The following is a 19,444-nucleotide window of genomic DNA, read 5'->3' as shown; positions in this document are numbered from 1 at the left end:
GCAAAGCAGCCAGGTCCTCACCCAAGGGTATAAGCCTCCAACTGCAAAGGGAAATGTGGCTTCAGGACAAATCATAGGCCATCCCGACCCACAGGACACAGGGCTTCAAGGGGCACAGAAGGGTGAGGACACTGCCAAGGCCCTGCCCGAATCTGTGACCACTGTGTCTTGTCTCCCAGCTGGGCTGACCAGGGTGCGGAACCCAGGACAACAGCTGGAATGGCGTTTGCCCCAGGCCCACCATAATGGGGCAGCAGTGGGCACTTGGCAGCCAGGTGCAGCAGCACTCCGGATCTGAGAAACAAATAGGCCACATGGTCAGGTGCACACCAGGGAAAGCTGGGGACACTGCAGGCAGCATGAATGGGGGCTACTTGGCATTCTGAAAGGGGTCCCACTCCCTGCCAGTGCTGCCCATGGGAGCAACGCCAACAGGAAACTAATGCGTCCCTGTTGCCAGGTCTCCTCTAGCCATTCTGCCCAGAGGCTCCACGGCAATGCTTTGACACTTCCAATCCCGTGTCCCTTCCTTGGGTGAGCCCCGTGGGTGGCAGGACTGTGGCCGGAACCCAGGGTCGGACCTGCCCCTCCAACTCGGTTTCAATAAAGATGGTAGAGAAATGTGAGTCGTTGTGCACGTCGCGGGCAGGATGCCTCTGTTCCCCAGCTACCCTGTACCGCCCTGGCACACCGCTGTCAACACGGATGCCCACTCGACCGTGTGAACTCCCACTCCATCTCATTCTGGGATGGTCCAAGTGTGAAGGGCACCCACGCAGCTGCCTGGCACAGGCCAGCTTAGGACTGTTGGCGGCTGGCAGTGGCTCTGCCCTCGGTCCTGGTGGACAAAGCTTCTGCACAGCCAGTTTGATACCAGGGGACCCTGACGGCAGTGGGTGCAGGAGCTTGCCTTTCCTTACTGTCATCCTCAGCCACCCTCAGCCCTGAAATGGTGTCTAGGTGGGGTGATGGCCACACTGGAAATCTGGTGACAGCTCTGGGTTGTGTGGGGCCGGACTGAGTGCAGCTAACCTGTCTGTCCTCCCAGGAGGACACTCAGAGGTCACCGGACGAATGTGTGCCCCCTTCTTTAGACTGCTGTTGCAGGGGTCCCCGCCTCCTGCTCACCACAGAGGAGTGGCAGAGAAGATTCCAGAAACCACAGAGAAGAAATAAGCACAACACTGCCAGGGAGATGTGTCAATGCTCTAGGAGCTGTGTTCAAATCAGTCTTTCCAGGAGCTTCTGTAGGGCTGACACACTAAGCAACGTGAAACAGGAGCACATGCCAGCCACACTGCGCAGTGACCATGACATATATGCATTCAAACGCATTTATAAACAAAACATTACAAAAATTAAAAAACCAAACACACATGGGCACACACGCACAGCAACTTCCAGGAAGCGGCTGCCCACAGCTGCCAGCGGCTTCTCCAGGCTCAGGGCTCAGGGCCTGCGGCTCCCGGCGGCACTCTCGCAGCAGCATCCAGCGGCATCAGCGCCGGCGCCGGCTCCTCTCCTCCAGGAGCTCGTTGTCAAAGAGTTCCTTTTCCCTGCAAGGAACAGAGACGCCCTGAGACGGCAGCGCCAGCAAGTCATGCAGCACTAGCGTGACGTAGGCCAGAGCAGGGTGCAGGGTGCGTTTATGCATCAAAGAAAAAGACAGCCTGCCACAGAGTAGCGGCCAGTGGGGGGGGGGGGGGGGGGCGTTGCTGGCACCCGGCGTCCAGAGAGGACACTGCAGTCTGGAAGCTGAGAGCAATCTGTTTTGCTGAAGGTGGGGTATTGACGTGGGGTAGAAAGAGCTATTGATCTCCACACAGAAATAATTAAGACAGTATATTTTATTGTACTCAATCTGTGGGTCCCAGGCAAGGCAGGCTGGCCTGACACTTTCCCAGGTGAGCTGGGACGGAACCCAGGGCTCCATGCACACTAGGGAAGCGCTCTGACCTCAGACTGCACGGCCCCAGACTGACTTATTGTGTGACAAAACTCACACAGCCCAGGCTGGCCTTGAGCTTACAGCAATCCTCCTGCCTGCCCAATCATACTTTCTCTAAATAATATTACTTCAAGAGCTGGGCGCACGGCTCACAGATCTCGATTAGGACTTAGGTTCAGTTCCCAGCAGCTCCCCACAGCCTGTAACACCAGTTCCAGGGACCCAAAGGCCCCTTCAGGCGTCTTCAGGGCCCAGCTACACACACGCATGCAGGCAAAACGCCCATATTCATAAACATCTAGAAATGTAAAAAAGAATTCTTTTGGACCTGACTGGGCAGTAAGACTTGCCCTGTAGGAGCAAAGACCCGGATTCACCCAGGAACCGTGTCAGACGACAGAGCACAGAGGGAGGCCTCGCTCACCAAACGCGTCACTTGCACGCACGTACACATATGAAGGCCTGAGGGTGACATCAGACAATGTCCCTCCACCTCCACCTCGGTTCTAGAGACGGGGGTCGCCCACAGGACCTGTACTTACTGATGAGGGCTGACACTGAGCTCTGCCCGGGCTGCAATGGTATCTTGGGGTCAGAACACAGCAGACGGCAGGAGCTGCGCGATCCGAGCGGGTCACTGGCAGCCTCCACCTAACATGGCTGCTCTCAGAGGCCCTGTGCCAGGGCCCACTGCCCTCCTGGGGACGCTGACTTATCTTTAGAGGCAACGTGCCCCAATGTGCTCGAGTCTGGCATGAGGCTCTGGGGGGAGAGCTGCGTCTGTGACTGCAGTGGCGTCCTCTGCCTGTCTCTGCCCCGCCCCACGCATGGAGGTCTGGCAGCATGCCCAGAGGTGGATTAGAGGCTCTGGGGCCACACATCTCAGGAGTGTGCTGCAGGCCGACAGGAGAGGCATCTTCATCCCGCCGCACTGCTGACGGCTACACTGCCTCTTAATCTAGCTCCGTGCCCTCCACCAGCCACACTGCAGCAGGCGGGGCAGAGCCACAGCACTCCGTACAAGGAGATTACAGGGGTCTCGGGCAGAGCACGCGACAGGGCCAGGACTGCAGAGGCAGCTGCGGCCCAGCCCCAGGGTCCTGGCTTGCATCCAGCCTGGGCCCACAGGGGAACAGCCTGCAGACCTGGACCTCTGTCCAGCCTGCCTGGAAAAGAAGGCCCAGCTGACCCGCCGCACCTGCACCACCTGTGGACAGGGGTTGAGGAGCCTTTCACATGGGGGACACAGCACAGAACAATGGCCAGGACCTACCGGTAGCTGAGCGTCGGGCCCCGGATGTACTTCTGCTCTGCCGTCCTGTAGTCCACCGACTCCACTGCAGCAATGGCGCAGATGATTGCCTGCGGAGGGACGGGGAGGGCGGTGGCTCAGTGGGCAGTTAGCCTGGCGCGCACAAGGCCTCGGGTTTCAGTGCCAGCGTCATGAGACCTGTGACGGTCAAACCACCCAGTTTTAAAGTTACACATTCTAGTAGATATCAGTGACTACAGCAGCCAGTCATGGTGACCAGACCCGTCACCGTAACACTGGAGAGGCTGAGGCAGGAGGAGGCCCTAGTGTGAGGCGCAGCCTGAGCTACACAGCTAGCACACATCCTCCCCACGCCTTTATATTCCAATTTATGTGGATGTGGTCCCACCCACAGCAACAAGGCCACAGGATTGTGAGCACAAAGGTCTATCCAAGAGGCACCGGCTGGCAGCTTCTCTAAGTGACCCGCACCTATTCCTCCTGGAGCCCTGAGCAGCGCTGGGCATGGGGGTCTGCGGCACCCACCTCGGGCAGCAGCACGTCCAGGATGAAGCGGATGCGGTCCCCGCTGCCACAAGCAGGCCCTTTGCCGCCCACATCCCGGCAGACGCCCTGCAGGTACTCCACCACCTGGTCCAGCTGTGCCTCGTCCTCTAGGTATGTCTCCACACATGTCACACACTGGCCGGAGCTCAGGAACGTCTTCAGCCAGCGAGAGGGCTTGCGGCTGTGTAGGATCGCCCGCAGGTGGCTCTCCGCGCCCTTGGCCTTCACAATGTACTCCACCAGCTTCTGGTTGGCTCTGTCCCTCGCAGCCCTGGAGCGGTCGGGCAGCACCTTCCTGCACGGCCGCCACTGGCCGGGCTGGCTGTCCCCTACAGGCACCTCAGGGTCCCCTGTGCCCAGCTGGGGAAACCTGGTCCCCAGGACGTCCTGTTGGATAGACTTGCGCACAGGGTAGCCTACAAGGGGAGCACACATCTGGAGCTTGCGTCGTCTTCCAGCCTCAACCTCAGTGTCCCTTCACCTACCCCAGCCCCAGCTCCCATGCTCACGACAAGCTTCTGGGGACATTGAGCGCCCCAGCTAAAGGGCCCAGTGTGAAGGCAGCACCCCTCAGACGCCTGCCCGCCCAGCTCACAGCTGCACACCTCACAGGACAAGGCGGCAGCTAAGGTCACCACTTTGCTCAGGATGGTTGGCACCTCAGCAATGCACCAAGGACAGGGGGAGACTCAGACAGTCTCCCGAGGACTGAAAGCAGACCCCATGTTGAAGGACACACCCACACTTACTGATGTCAGCAGCATAATATTCCAAGAAAGACCCAGCGAACGAGCCACAGCCTGTGGAGGGCATGAGAGAGGGCTATGCTCAGACCTGTGCCCTACGGTTCTGTGGCTCAGGACTCCTGCTCAGGAGCCTTCTGGTTTGTGCTTGACCCTGACCCAGGTATGTGGGGTGTGAGTCTGTCCACTGCCCCAGAAAGGAGCTGCCAGGAGTTCAGGTGACAGCCAAAGTCACCAGAGTCGGTACTGTGTAGGGACTTCCACAGAGACAGTCCTGTTGTCACAGGTCTGCCAAGCCAAGAGGGGATGTAGGGATGGGACCACCTCAGCCCCTCTGTCCCGCCCTCAATAGGTGCGAATGCCACAGTACCCCACCCCACCCACTCCCTGGGGTGCAGCCCACATACCGAGCCGCACACGGTAGTCGGTGATAAGTGAGACACACCAGCCGATGGCCTGCGCAAAGTCCTCCTTGGCTCTATCCTACAAAACCCAAAAGCTGGGCATGAATGGGCTGAGGCGGCCCTGAAGGCACTTGGCCTTAGTGTCCTAGGCTTCCAAGCTTAGGTAGGTGTTGTGTGGCCTGGCCCTTGGAGGAACAGGCCACGGCGCTGCAGGCTTCAGCAAGCCCTGGCACTACCAACTGACCTTTCGGTCTTCTTCAGACAGGGCGTCAGTGGCCCAGGCTTTGTGCATATCCTTGGCCAGCCCTTGAACTAATCCTCCTGACTGGGGTTCTAGCTCCCCCTGCCACCTTGGGATGCTGTGCCCACATGCTCAGAGCGTAAGGTCAGGGGCTGATTGGGAGCTTTCCTCAATCGCTGGCCACCTCTTTGTTAACAGTCCCTCACTGAGCCCGGCTGGCACGTGAGCTCAGGTCCTCCTGTCTTTCCCCAGTGCTGGGGTAACGGCCTCACACCAGCATGCCTTCCCCTTCAAGTGGGCTCTGGTGATCACACTCAGGCCCTCATCCCGGCACACTTTATTGAATGGATGTGTGATGACACACACCTGCCGGGCGGTAGCGGCGCTCGCCTTTAATCCCAGCACTCAGGGAGGTAGAGGCAGGTGGATCTCTGTGCGTTCAAGGCCAGCCTGGTGTACAAAGTGAGTCCAGGACAGCCAGGGCTACACAGAGAAACCCTGTCTTAGAAAGAGAGAGAGAGAGAGAGAGAGACAGACAGACAGACAGACAGACACACACACCCTGATGTACAGCTACAGCAAGCAGCGCCCACCACCACCTCAATGTTTCCCAAAGGTGCCTCTCAGAGGGACTGACTGTAAGGCCATGATACCCAACTGCTCAGGGCGGACCATCACCCCACAGCCTGGTGTTTTGGTTTGAGTCAATAGAACAAAATAATTTTTCCTGGCCAAGGAGACAAAGATCATTCAGGAAAACAAGTTCAAATGCCAAGAAGAATGTAAAATAAGATACGATGCACAGGTGGGGCCCAGCACCACTAGGGTGACAAAGGTTGCAGAGACAGGAGGCTATCCGCAGAAGCTTGAAGGCCGTGAGCCTGCGGTACTTGGGGCCTCAAACCAGGGGCAAGAACCCACACCAGAGGCTGTCTCCTGCCTCCACAGGAGTGCCTGGCACACAATCTATTTCCACATGTGTGCACGCACGCACACATGCACACACACACACAAAAGTGAAGCTGCTGATAGCAGCAGAGCACAGAGGTCGCCTACCAGCAGGGCGTGCTTTTCCTTGCAGTCAAAGTGCTTGAGCCTTCGCAGCGACACGGTGATTCTTGACAAAGCAGAGAACAAAGTCAGCATGGGTGCCTCAGCCTCAGCCCAGGGGAGACATAACGCTGCTCTGGGTGGCAGCGCCTCCATGCACTGGGGGCCCAGGTCCCTACCCCAACTGGCCGCCCTCAGGTGCCCAGGGTCACCTTCTGGAAGGTGCCTAAGGGAGGCTGTGAGGCCACTGTGAGCAGGCAGGCCAGCTCAGGTGTGCTCATGTGTGCTGCTGGCACAGCTGAGAACCCTTAGCAAACTGGCCAAATCTAGTTCAATAAGAACAATATTTGGGCCGGGCATGGTGGCACACGTCTTTAATCCCAGCACTCGAGAGGCAGAGGTAGGCGGATCACTGTCAGTTCGAGGCCAGCCTGGTCTACAAAGTGAGTCTAGAACAGCCAAGGCTACACAGAGAAACCTTGTCTCAAACTCCCCCCGCCCCCCAAAAAAAACAATATTTGGAGCCGGGCGGTGGTGGCGCACGCCTTTAGTCCCAGCACTCGAGAGGCAGAGGCAGGTAGATCGCTGTGAGTTTGAGGCCAGCCTGGTCTACAAAGTGAGTCCAGGACAGCCAGGGCTACACAGAGAAACCCTGTCTCGAAAAAAAAAAAAAAAAAAAAAAAAAAGAACAATATTTGGTTGTGGCTCCGCCCTGGCATCCTGGCTGCCTGCTCTAGCCATCCGGCCGAGGCACCTTGTGACACTGGACTGTGTCAGCAGCTCCGGTCAGGGGCACTACAGACGTCCACCCTACCCATTCGCTCACTAACCCTCGGCCCTTGGGGTTCATGTTGCCCTCAATGAAGAGCACGCTGGCTTTCTTGTCTCTCCGCCGGACACTCTTGACCTGTGGGCAAATTGGGACAGCACAGCATTACAACCGGCAGAGGACGACACTGCACCTCTGCACCTCCTCCGTGGCCTCTCTAGGACTGGCCATCCTAGCACTGGGATGGTACGCCAAGTTTCAGGCCCCATTGCTTGCCACGGCCCTGTGGTCCTGGGAGGGAGACTCCACAACTCTCCACTGGGTCCTAATCCTTCCTATGTGCACACGTGCAGGTGGAGGCCACAGACACACAAGGATCAGCCCTGACCTTCCACCTCACTTGCGACAGGCTCGGTCAGTGCGACTGCACACACAGACCAACTGACACAGTTTCTGGAGGGGCCCGGGGCTCGGCCTCCCATCTCCCCAGGCTGTAGGCACACTGGCGTCTGGCTCTTTGTGGGCTTAAAGAGCTGAGCACTCAGGCCCTCATGCAATGCAGCAAGCAGTTTACCCGCCGAGCCCCGCCCACCCAACCCGCTTTGTCTTCTGAGTCTCCATAGCCCAGGCTGGCCTTGAATTCTGTGTGTGGCTAAGGATGACAGGTGTGTACTACCATGCCAGGCTCCAATCTAGGTCTCTCTGTGCATGCTGTGCCAGTCCCTGCCTGTGCCTCTCTGCCTAAACAGCTGGCCCTGCCACTGGTTCAGGGCTGGGTGGAAGCTGTCCAGAGCTGGGCAGGCACCAAATGCATGGTATGGACCCGACTCAGCCCCTCTCTCGGGGCCATGAAGGAGTGAGACCAGCAAGCCTCTCCCTGAGCAGTCCAGATGGTCCCCAAGACACCAACCCTCATACCTAATCCTATGCCTGGACACTGTCCCGCCAGGAAACTATCTCCTTTGTAAACACACTAGATACAGGAAATTGTATAAAATAAAAAATAAAAAAGCCAGGCGTGGTAGCACACGCCTTTAATCCCAGCACTCATAGAGGCAGAAGCAGGTGGGTCACTGTGAGTTTGAGGCCAGCCCGGTCTACAAAGCGAGTCCAGGACAGCCAGGACTACACAGAGAAACCCTGTCTCCAAAAGCAAAAACAAACCCACTAGAAAGGTACGAGGAGGGCCAGGGTGGGGCTGAGGGAGGCCACCCAGTGTCCCCAAGCCCGGTGTTCGCACCGCAGGCATCTTGAACTCACCATCCTGCTGCCTCACTTCCCTGCAGTGCCACACATAGCCAACATCCCAGAATTAAACACCTGACACAATGTAACTGGAGCGCAGACTGTGGCCCTGGTGGCACAGCACTTCACTAGAGCTAGAATGTTCCAGGCCCTGGTCTCCACCCTTAAAGAATGGAGACAATGCCTGGCGCCATAGCGCACACCTGTGATCCCAGCACTCGGGAGGCAGAGGCAGGAGGATTGCTGTGAGTTCAAGGCCAGCCCTGCTGTGGAGGATTATGTGCTGTGTCTCAATCATCAGCACCCGAGCCTTCTCGCTACCACACTACCTGCCTGAGCAGCAGGATGGGGGGGCTGTGGGGGGGAGGACAGGGGGCACGGGAGGGGGGAGGGCCGGGTGCACACAGCTGGTAACAGGTGCACTTACCACAGCAGGCCAGAACGGGTACTTTTGGTATTTAAGCCAGACCAGCATTCCTACTTCAAATGATCGTGGTTCTACAGTTAGAAGGAAGGAAGAGAGTGGATGAGTTTGATCTACGTCAAACAAGTACAGTACAGACAGAAGAAAAAAGAAAAGCCCCACACGCACCGTGGCATTCTTTAAACCCAACTCGAACCTCATCTACAAGGAAATCCAGACAGAAGGAAAGACACAGAACGGGAGTCTGAGCGCCCGTGTGGGGATGAGGCGTGACCGTGCATGTGTGTCCCTGGGGACAAACATCCTGTGGCAAGAGGCGAAGCAGGCAGCCAGATGGGGGAGTTCTATCTCAGAGCCCCCATCTCTAAGTCTAATACCCTCCAACAGTGTCCATGCCAGGTGAGGCTCATGCCGGGCGCAGCTCCCCACCAAATGTAGAGCATATACATATGTATGTACATACGTACACACATACACACCCGCGCACACACGTATGTGTGTATAAGATCACACGGCTCACACACCTCCCGCCATGAAACCCAGAAGCTAGGAAGGGCTCCCTGGGGCCAGGAGGCGCTTGGGGAGGAGATGACATGGCTCTGAGAGCCACTCGGGAGAGCGCCAGCTACCTCAGACACCCTGGCTGGGAACTGGCAATTGGCATGAGCCTGGTGTGGTAGGTCAGGGAGGCCATCAATTCAAGCCTGCCATGGAAGGACACAAAAGACCCTGAGGTCGGGGAGCTGGGTCCCTCTGCAGCCAGTATGGCCCGATCTTCAGATCTGACCGGAATGGCGAGCACCCGTGAGGCGTAGCTCACAGCAGCGCCCACGGCCTTCTAACCGCCTGGGTGGTCAACAGTGCCCATGCCCGCTAAGGAGGACGGGAGGGGAGACAGCAAGGGAGCCCTGGCGTTCTGCAGCTGTCACCTGCGCAGGACGCTACTGACAGCCCCTCAGCTGCCCTGTGTAGGCCACGCTGTGCCCCATCTGATGTGCAGCTGGCTAAGGACGGTCCTTGGGTTCTGTGCACTCACTGCCCCGACTCACACGTCACCCTTGGCTGCACCCTTTTGGAGGCCCTACAGGTCCCAGGAGCAGCATCGGTCCCTGTACTTTGGTAAAGGTAGCTCTGCCCGACTGAGGGTAGAAGAGCCTCCATCTTCGTCAGTGCGCCTGGAAGGGGCAGGCCCAGTGCCGGCCTCTGTGTAGGACTAGTTGCCTCTCCCAGGCCTGTGGCACCATGCAAAGCACTGTTAGAGAGGGGAGGGGGACAAGGCTCGAGGAGCTCTCAGGTCGGAGCTCAGAAACTGCAACAGTGCCAGGGCCTTTCATGCCAGTACTCAGGGGTGGGGCAGGGCAGGGGGCACAAAGGCAGCAGGTCTCTGAGTTAGAGGGCAGCCTGGTCTACACAGCGAGTTCCAGGGCACTTAGAAACAGTGAAACCCTGTCTAAAAACAAAAACAAAAGCAAAAAACACCCCCAGCACCTAACAATTAGCCGGCTTTACCGAGGGCTGCACAGTGTGGAGCCCCTCACCCACTGTCCAAGTGGAACCCTCTTACCGTGATACAGAAGGATCCGGGGTGGCTCCTCCTCTTCCTCCTCCTCCTCCAGCAGAGAGTGGATGGACTTGTAGCCTGTGGACTCTTCCGAGGACATAGGATCTGCTGAGACAGGGGGACACCACTCAATGGCCACCACTTCACCCTGCAAAGGGCTAGGGACAAAGGGCCATTCACGACAAAGACAGAGCCCTGCTCCGACACGGGTGCACCCCATGGCCAGAACTGGGTTTGCCTTTCTTTACAAATTTTCTATGTTTTTGTGTGTGCATGCTTAGTGTGTGTGTGTGTGTGTGTGTGTGTGTGTGTGTGTGTGTGTGCATGCTTATTCCGTGTGTTTGTGCATCTTGTGCTGGTGGGGTTTTTGTGCACGCCTGAGTGTGCACACATATGTCTCTGTATGTGTAATGTGTATGCGTGCATGTATTTATGCATGTCTGTGTTATTTTTGTGTGTGCCTGCACATGTCTGTGCATGCGTGTCTATGTGCATATGTGTGAATGTGTCTGTGTGTGTGCGAACATATGTACACTGGAGGGTACAGATCAGGACAACTTTGAGGAGTCAGTTCTTTGCTTCTACCCTGTTAGTTCCTGGGACCCAGCTTGGTGGCTTAGTCTTCACCTACTGAGCATCTTCCTGGCCCTCCTCCTTTGTTGTTTAACTTCTGGTGCTCGGGATGAATAAAGGTCTCACTCCTGCCCTGCGCTCCTGCCTCAAGTGCATCATAAAAAACGAACACCGGAGAGACCATGAGCACTCAGGCCGCCAAGGGCAGCGCTCAGTAGGTGTCAGACTTCAGGTGCTGCCCCTGTCTGACACGTGGATGCATGGAATGGGCCTCAGAACCAAAAGATGACTGCAAACAGGGCAGAGACAGTCCCCTTCTCCCCAAGACACGGTGGCAGGGACCAGCTACTCCCTGTAGCCCATCTCTGGGCAGAGTCCAGCTGTGTGAAGGGTCCCAGTGTGCCCGACGCCCACCTGAGCATGCTCACCATTGTGAGCCCTCCCGCCAGCTCAGTGGGTCAAGATGGGTTAGCAGGGACCAGCCCCGGGGCAGCCACACACAGGTCTCAGAGTGACCTCCAGGCAGCCCCTGAAGCAGGATGTCCTAATCCTCTCAGCAGGCCCCTCACTGTGAATTCTGCAGTGAGCAAGGACAGCACAGGAGTGCTCAGCAGGGACCCCTGCCGTGCCTGGGCTCCCACCCTATTCAAACACAAAGATACAAGACTTGGCAAGAGAGAAAGTCACAATTCCTTAGGGAAGACAGCAGACCTGGAGACACTGAGCCTTTACACACACCATGCCCCAGCCCCCTCGGAACCCCACGAGTCCCGGTCCACAATTACCTTCCTCTGGTTTGTCACCATCTCCAGTGCTGTGCAGCATCATAACCTCCCCAGGGCAGCTATGAGGGGAGGGCCCTGCCCCCACAGTCCTCATCCCCAGCTGCCTAGGGGGTGGGTTCTGGCTTCCATCCAAGCGTGGCCTCTTTGTGGGGTGCCCTCTCCCTCTCTCAGAGGCCGGGGGCAGCCCGTTGCTGCCTGATGACATGGCCGGGTCACAGCCTTTGACCCCAGTGCCCTCCTCCTCCTCCTGGATTTGCGAGGACAGCTGAGGTGAAGCTGGGCTCCCATGGCAGCGGGCCTGCTCCCCGCTCTCTGCAACACCCTCTTCCTCAGAAAGGCGAGACTCCACTCTTCGGCGCCGGGGAGGTCTCTCTCCCAAACTTCTCTGCCTCTTACTGGTTGTGTCCTCCTGTCCATGGTCCAGCTGTGGCCCGGGACCATTGGGGGACTCGCCTCCAGTGGGGGAAGGCACCCCAGCTCTCGGGGCTCCGTTCTTTGAGAGGCCTGTCTTCTGGTCCACTCTGCAGCTGGGATCCTCTTCAACAGCAGACAAGCCCGGCAGGCTCTGTGGTGCACACTCCCACCTGCTCTTGGGTGCACACTGGGCCGCTAAATCTTCACAGTCTTCGCTGAGAATCGATGGGGAGGGAGCGCTGGAGGCCTGCGAGGCCCCATCTGTGTGTGGCTGCTCAGACGGTGCGGTCCCATCTTCTGTCAGATGGCGTTCAGGACTCGAACTGGCCCTCTCATTCAGGAGGTCCAGGGCCACTCGCAGGGAGCGTCGGTACGTTAGCTCCTCCAGGGGAGCAACCCCCGTGACTGTACTGTGAGAGGCTGGAGAGACAAACATGTGCACAGTGAGGGTCCCGCTCGGGGGCCTAGGACTCAACTATTGTGGTGGTCAACATATGCTATGTTGTAAAAGACTAGGCGAACACTCCAAGTGCCTGGCACCGCCGTCCCCACCGAGCCACAGGCAGGCCGAGCACTGCTTAGCTATGTAACCCCAAAACGCAAAGACAAAGCCAAAAGATGGCTACACACTCAGGGCTATGACTTAGGAGAGGAACGCAGGCAGGTTGACCTCAGCCTGACGGCTGAAAGCTAAATCCCTCAAAGTCCTGAAACAACACTGCCTAAGTGTGTCTGTGTCTCACACCTGGCACTGTTTGTTAGGATGGGACGGCGCGGACAGCTTCACATCGCTTCCTTCTATCAGAGCCATACTTGGCACCTGCTGAACAGAAACGAAATGTATTCACAGCTCCCCATGCTCAGGCAGCACCGGGAACGCCTGTGCTCTGGAAGCGAGGCGGTTGGCACAGCTCACAGCTGCCCGAGCAGCCATGGGCTCCCGGACATGCTACCTTTGCCTCAGCTGCCCCGGGCCTGTCTACACCGCTGTAACCCACACAAGGGGAAGAGCCGCTGGACCCTTGGCACATGTGCCCGGCCGGGCTGCAGCTAGGTGCACAGCAACTCTAGCTTAGTCACAAGAAGGGGACGGTGGTGAGTGCTGAGCCGAGGTCCTACACACACACAAAGGAAGCCGAGTCTCACCCGCCATACAGCCCTGTACATGACACGGAGGGAGCAGCATGGAAGACGAACATCTGTCCTCGCTCCCTGGGCTTTAATTAGCTATGTATGTATGTATGCATGTGCCTGTATGTCATATGTGCATGTGTGTGCCTTTGTATGTTATGTATACATATATAAGTCTCTGTGTTATGTATGCATGTGTGTCTGTTACGTATACATGTACATTTCTGTCATGTATGCACGCGTGGCTGTACCTTATGTATACTGTCTATTATATATGCACGTGTGTCTGTATGTTCTATATGCACGTGTGTCTCTGTATGTATGTTATGTACACATGTGTGTGTCTATGATATTTATACATGCTGTGGTCCCAGAGACTGATTACAAGGCTGCTTCTGTGGCAGAGCGGCAGCCGCAGCCCAGAGTTCACTACTGAGAAGGCTGACTTACAGTCTGCAGCCATGAGCTCCCACTGACTCTGCCTCAGCCTTCCTTGACCCATGGCCACACCGGGACCTCTGCACTTGTGGGGCAGGCATCCTCTCCAGCCCTCCTTGCCCACCACATGGCTCTAGGGTGGCTCTTGCCATCTGGCAGGTCTGGTTTTGGCCAGCTGACTGGTGTATGGAGGGCCCCAGCTAGAACCCAGGCATGGGGCCAATACCTGTGATCCCAGCCCTAAAAAGGCTGAGGCAGGAGGATTACCACTACTTCCAGGCCTGCCTGGACTGCAGTATGAGACTCTAACTCAAAAGCTAAGAAGCAAACACAGAATATGTAGACACTGGAATTCAGCTTGGTGACTGGCTTCCATGCCCAGCACTGCCCAAACAGACAAAACCCACGTACATAAGACAATAGAGATGGGGGTGCAGAGGGGGTGTCGGGGGCGGGGGGAGTTATGGGTCTAAAACGCTCAGAAAGGCAGCTGCAAAGCTGGACTGCAAGCACCTATTCTGCACAGGCCCTGGGTTCTGTGCCCAGCACACTGAGAGCGGTGTCGTTCACCCATCCTCACAGCACTGGGGAAGAGGCAGGAGGACTAGAAGGAGTTCAAGGTCAGCCTCTGCTACATTCTGATTTCAACAGAACCTAGGCTACATGAAACTCTGTCTCAAAAGGGGAAAAACAAAAAGCAAGCAACTGTCTCGGGGGGAAAAAAAAACCAACAAACAGAAAGCAAGCAAATACATATTTCCTTCTGTGAGGTTCCCTGTAACAAAGTAGCCTGCAAAAACCATGCTTGTCACTGGCGCAGCACCATGGTGGCCTGGCTGGAGCCCTTACCCAGGAAAGCGGCAATGTTCTCAATGTGCGATTTCTGCAGCGCCTCCACAGCGGAACTCTTAACCTGGATCCTGCGATGACAAGGAGCTGGTTAGTGCCACCACCCTGCAAAACCACTGTCCGCGTGTCCCTGTCCACCTTCCACTCACACCAAGTCACACTGGAGAAGGGACACGGCCAACCAGGGCAGACATGGCTTTCTGGTGTTCTCTGTTTCTCTCTCTCTCTCTCTCTCTCTCTCTCTCTCTCTCTCTCTCTTCCCTTTCCTCCCCCTTTCAAGAAAGAAAAGGTCGGCTGGAGTTAAGAGTAAAAATAAATTCAAATTGGGACTTTCATGAGGCAAATCCGACTGTCAACTGCACAAATAACTCCTTTGTTAGGTTTTCTGAGTAGCCGCTAATGTCACCGAGAGCTGTTTACAGCCCAGCAGGCGCGTTTTAGTTTAAAAGGACGCACTTTCCTTTTAAACTCAAGTATTCAATTACCTTCCCTGCCGCAGGGAGAGCGGGAACTGGGGACTCTCTCGAGTGGTGGCAGGCTCTGAAGACGGTGGCAGGAAGGAACTGGCCAGGGGGGACCCGGGAGATGGGCGGCCAGTGGACTCTTTAGAAGTGAGGACGGCGACAGGGGACACACCATAGGCCCACACCCCATCGTCCTTGCAGACGACCCATGAAGGGTCACCGCGCACAGAACAGCAGCGTCCTCCCACCCATCTGCTTCTCCAGCACAGAAAAACACTTTTCTTCTCAGTGGAGTAGTGGGCCTGGCACAGGCGGATCAGAAATAAAATATGTGGGTCCTTGTTGGTGGGGAAACCCCACTGTGGATCCCTGGGGATAATTTCTGTTTCTCACCCTTGGGGCCCCTCTCCCTGCAGATCCCTGTGCCTCATGTAAGACTTTCCACCTGGAGCCAGGGTCAAGTCAAACCCACTGTCCTCCCAACAAGGCTGTGGGGAGAGACAGCAGAGACTAGCCCAGCGGAGGCAGGCGGCTCTCTCTTCTGTGAGAAGCACATCAGAAACCTCAGAAGGGAAGACAGTATTAGGAAACAACAACAACAAAAAAAAACACCACACTTAACTTTTCCTTTAGGGAGAGTATTTGAACATCTAGAAAAAATTCTTTTTTTCTCTTGTTTTTCGCTGACACCTCAGTTCGGGCCAAAACCTATGTGTAAAAAAAAAGAAGAAAAAGAAAAGAAGAATTCTTGTCATGGCGATGGGCAGGGACAGACAGGGGCAAGCCTCTCTCGAGGTTGACAGCCATAGGAATTGGCAGGTAACTGCTCCAAGCTCCTCCGATTCCAACAGAACCTGAAGCGCTGCTGCCTGTGGCCACCACGGTCAGGGGCTCAGGACTTGTTACCGACTTGCTAGAAGCAGCACCAGCAAAACCCTAATTCCCCTGCCAGGCACTCCTAGCCAGATACTCCCTGTAGTCAGAGCCTCTGTACCTTATTTTCTCCTTCATGTGAAAAATAATCAAAGACTACCCCAGAGGTAGGGCCTCTAAGCCCCAGACCAACAGCCCCATGGAGTGGTGGGGACCCAGGACACCCGCCAGAGGCTCCTGCGCCAAACACTCAGGCCCAGCTCTTCCACCCAGTCACTCCGAAGGAAGAAAGCCTGATAAAGACTTTATTGTCACGGAAAGTCATTTCTAATTCCAGAAATTAAGAGAATAAGGGCTGTCACCTTCGCAGGCCACAGTCGCTTCTCCCATCGGCAGAGGACATACTTGGCATCCGTCATGACTCAGAACAGTGGCAGGAAGGGAGTCTCAGGGCTCACGGTGGCACAGGGCCTGACGCCAGAGGTCCCTGCAATAGAATGTGCGTGACAGTTTAGAAAGGCTTTGCTTGCACTCGGTGAGATGCGCACAGAAGCAGCCTCACAGGCAGAGGCTAGCCTCACACACTGCCTCTAGGACACATGTTAATTTCAGATCCTGGCCTGAGATGTTGGGCAAAAAGCCAAGTGAGAGTCAAGTGCACGGCCCTGGAACCTGGGGAAACAGCTTCATTGTTTTCCAGAAATAAAATTCAAGGGTGCCAGAACACTCTTGACAGGGCCCCAGCAGCAGCAGCAGCACACGTTTTGAGCAATCAAAGCTCACAACCCTCCGTGCCTTAGGCCTTGAGGATGACGGGCAGCGCACAACACACGCGGCACATGAGGTTGCCCCATTCCCTGGAAGGACAGGGACAGATGCAGGCGATCACGACACGACACTCCTGGCAGAAAAAGCCAGGGCTGCGGACAGAAATGGAAAGATGGGGGAGGGGTAACCAAAACAGTAGGAAGGACACAGGGGGCAAGAAGGGGACCTCGAGGCAGAAAAAAGGGTTCATGTAGAAGGGTTCACAGAGGCAGGCGAGGCGCTTCCAGGGGGACTCCAGGCTGCAGGGTTGGAGAATTTAGGATTCCCAGCAAGAACGGGAGTTCATCAAAGCTGGGGGGGGGGGGGAGTTCGGGAATCAAATAAGGACGCTGCAGCAGTTATGTGAATTCAGATAACAAAAGACGAGGCTCAGGCAGAAGACCGGGGTTTGGGCAGCAAATACGGGGTCCCATAACAAGAAAAGCATTTTAGGGGGGAGAGGCAAGAGGTGGGGCCCTGCAGCAGGGACCGGGTTCAGAGAGGGATGTAAAAAAGATGGGGGGGGGTCACATAAGGGACCGAGATTCAGGCTGCAGAAACACGAGTTCAGCGGGAAATACAGGGTTTTGCAGCAACGACAGAGGTCACATGAGAGGGTGTACCCTGCAAAGATTGAAATATGGTTTGGGCAACAAATTTGGGGCTTGGACTGCAGAAGGGGGAGGGGGGCAAAGGAAAGAAATGTGGGCGCAGGCAGGAAATGAAAGAGTTCTTAGCAAGGACACAAGTCCAGGCTGCAGAGACGGGATACCAAGCAGTAAATTCACGGTTCAAGCTGCAGAGAGGGAGATCAAGGAATGTTGGGTTCACACTGCAGAGGTGGGGGATTCGGGTTAATGTGGGGTTTCCAGCAGGAAAATTCGGGATCTCAGCAGAGACATGGGTTCAGACTGCCAAGGCGGCGAGGGATAAGGTAGGGAACTCTGGATTCAAGCTGCAGAAGAGAGGTAGTAGGCCGGAAATACGGGGTTCAGTCTGCAAGAGAGGTATCAGGCCGGAAATGGGAGGCTCTCGCCTGGGACACAGCGGGGGCGGCCTAAGGCTGCAGAGGGGAATTCAGGTAAGAAATACAAGGCTCGCAGCAGGAAACTGGAGATTCTCAGCCCCACGGGCCTCAGCCATACATGGGCCCCGCGCAGAACCGGATGCGGCCCAGCCGGTCCGGCCCAGCCGCCGCCCTTCCCCAGGCTCGCCGCCTGCGCCCCGCCTGGCCCTCCCGAGGCCGCTGCGGGCTCACCCACCCCCAACCCGCCTGACGCGGCGTCCGAGCCTGAGCGACCAGGCCGCGGCGGTCCCAACGGCGGAAGCCCGCCCGCCAAACCGCCGCCGCAAGCCAGCGCGCTCACCGCCTCCGCCGCCGCGCAGATCCCCGCGGGCCGGAGGCGGGGCCTGCCTCACAGCGGCGCCGGGCCACGCCCACACCGCTGCCCAATGGGAGGCGCGAGCCTGCGCCTCGGCCCCGCCCCCAGGCGTGCGCGGCCTCTGGTGGGCCACGCCCCCGACCCGGGCCACGCCCACCACCGCCCTGCCTCCTGCCCATCAAACTCCTGGTGTGGGCAGTAAGGGCTCTTGGGCCCCAGGCAAGGTGGACCTCGTTGCCTACTCCAAGTCCCACCCCTCGTTGCTGCCCAATGAGAGGATCGAGTTTACGTCTTGGGCCCTCCCACAGACGGACGGCGGCCTCGATAGGCCCCGCCTCCGCCTGTATGCCACGCCCCCATCTTTCCCCCCCAGCCATGAGGCGCTGTAGGAAGAAGATGGGTTTGGGAAGGCCTCACCAACTCCTGACAAGCTGCTAGTTCCTTCCAGCTTGTGGGGTGACCCGATTCCCACCCCAGAAGTAGGTATCCCACCCATGTGGGAAAAGGCCATCCAGTTAGGATGGCTGTGTCCCGGAGTGGAAATAGGATGTGTGAGGGGACCTCCTAGGTCCCCAAGTGTCCTGGAGCCAAGCTGGTGACTAGGGAGAGGAGCTGCATCCAGGGACCTCCAAGGACTTTTCTAGAACTGGAAGCTTCCAGTTTGGCTGCCCACAATGAGGCTATGGTCCAAGACACTGATACCGCAAGAACATAGGTAACAAAGCTGGCTGTGGTGGCACACACCTTCAATCCCAGCACTCGGGAGGCAGAGGCAGGTGGATCTCTGTGAGTTTGAGGCCAGCCTGGTCTACAAAGCGAGTCCAGGACAGCCAAGGCTACACAGAGAGACCCTGTCTTGAAAAACCAAAAATAACACCGGGCGTGGTGGCGCACGCCTTTAATCCCAGCACTCGGGAGGCAGAGGCAGGTGGGTCGCTGTGAGTTCGAGGCCGAGGCCAGCATGGTCTACCAAGTGAGTCCAGGATAGCCAAGGCTACACAGAGAGACCCTGTCTCGAAAAACCAAAAATAAAAAATAAAAGCAGGTATGTAAACCTGTTTGGGTCTTAATCCCAGGTGTGGGGTGTGGGCTGATTCCGACTGCCTACAGCAGCTGACTGTTTGCCTTTTCCTGCCTCTGAGAGGAGCGTGGTCTTTGCCAGCTGCAGATAGTTTAATTCTGAGGACTCTGGAGCAGGAACAAATGCCAGAGGCAGAAGAGAGCCAGGGGCCTCAGAAAAGGAAGAAGATGGCTGTTGTTGCCCCTGCTGCTCCTGGTTGCTGTTGATGCACTGCGACAGGAAAAGTTTGGAGACATCCTGAAATGTGGATTGGACTTGTCCCAAGGACCTGAGGACCCTAAACAGCAGGAAGCAGCTGAGGGAAACTACACACACACACACACACCGTCCTTCCTCCCCTACCTGGTGTTGGCTTGTTGGAAGGGACTGGAGTGAAGGAGACGGAAGAAACCAAAAGAAAAAGATTTTAAACTACACCTACAGTCTCCTAGTATCAACTTCTG

The 19,444-nt window shown here is 56.7% G+C and overlaps 1 protein-coding gene across 1 annotated transcript; it reads right to left on the bottom strand.

Annotated features, from left to right (window-relative positions):
• Positions 1-1,167: 1,167 nt before the first annotated feature.
• On the bottom strand, positions 1,168-17,967 carry Pwwp3a (PWWP domain containing 3A, DNA repair factor). The gene is made up of 14 exons (XM_051173021.1): positions 17,906-17,967; positions 16,094-16,218; positions 15,481-15,566; positions 14,395-14,465; positions 11,563-12,396; positions 10,208-10,309; positions 8,647-8,717; positions 7,036-7,112; positions 6,212-6,272; positions 4,918-4,993; positions 4,517-4,567; positions 3,747-4,183; positions 3,222-3,310; positions 1,168-1,556 (listed from the first exon to the last, which is right to left on the bottom strand). Exons 2-14 carry the CDS (start codon positions 16,148-16,150, stop codon positions 1,499-1,501), a joined length of 2,070 nt encoding a protein of 689 aa, XP_051028978.1. The 5' UTR covers positions 16,151-16,218; positions 17,906-17,967; the 3' UTR covers positions 1,168-1,498.
• Positions 17,968-19,444: the final 1,477 nt, after the last annotated feature.

Source organism: Acomys russatus, chromosome 31, assembly GCF_903995435.1.
Source record: "Acomys russatus chromosome 31, mAcoRus1.1, whole genome shotgun sequence".
Lineage (NCBI taxonomy): Eukaryota > Metazoa > Chordata > Mammalia > Rodentia > Muridae > Acomys > Acomys russatus.
This window is presented reverse-complemented; position numbering and strand designations above follow the sequence as displayed.

Coding starts and splice junctions, on each gene's coding strand:
- Pwwp3a (XM_051173021.1), bottom strand. CDS start 16,150: ATGACGGATGCCAAGTATGTCCTCTGCCGATGGGAGAAGCGACTGTGG. Junction 3,311..3,746: donor TGGACGTGCTGCTGCCCGAG/GTGGGTGCCGCA, acceptor GTCCCTCCGCAG/GCAATCATCTGCGCCATTGC. Junction 1,557..3,221: donor GGCCCGACGCTCAGCTACCG/GTAGGTCCTGGC, acceptor TGTTCCTTGCAG/GGAAAAGGAACTCTTTGACA.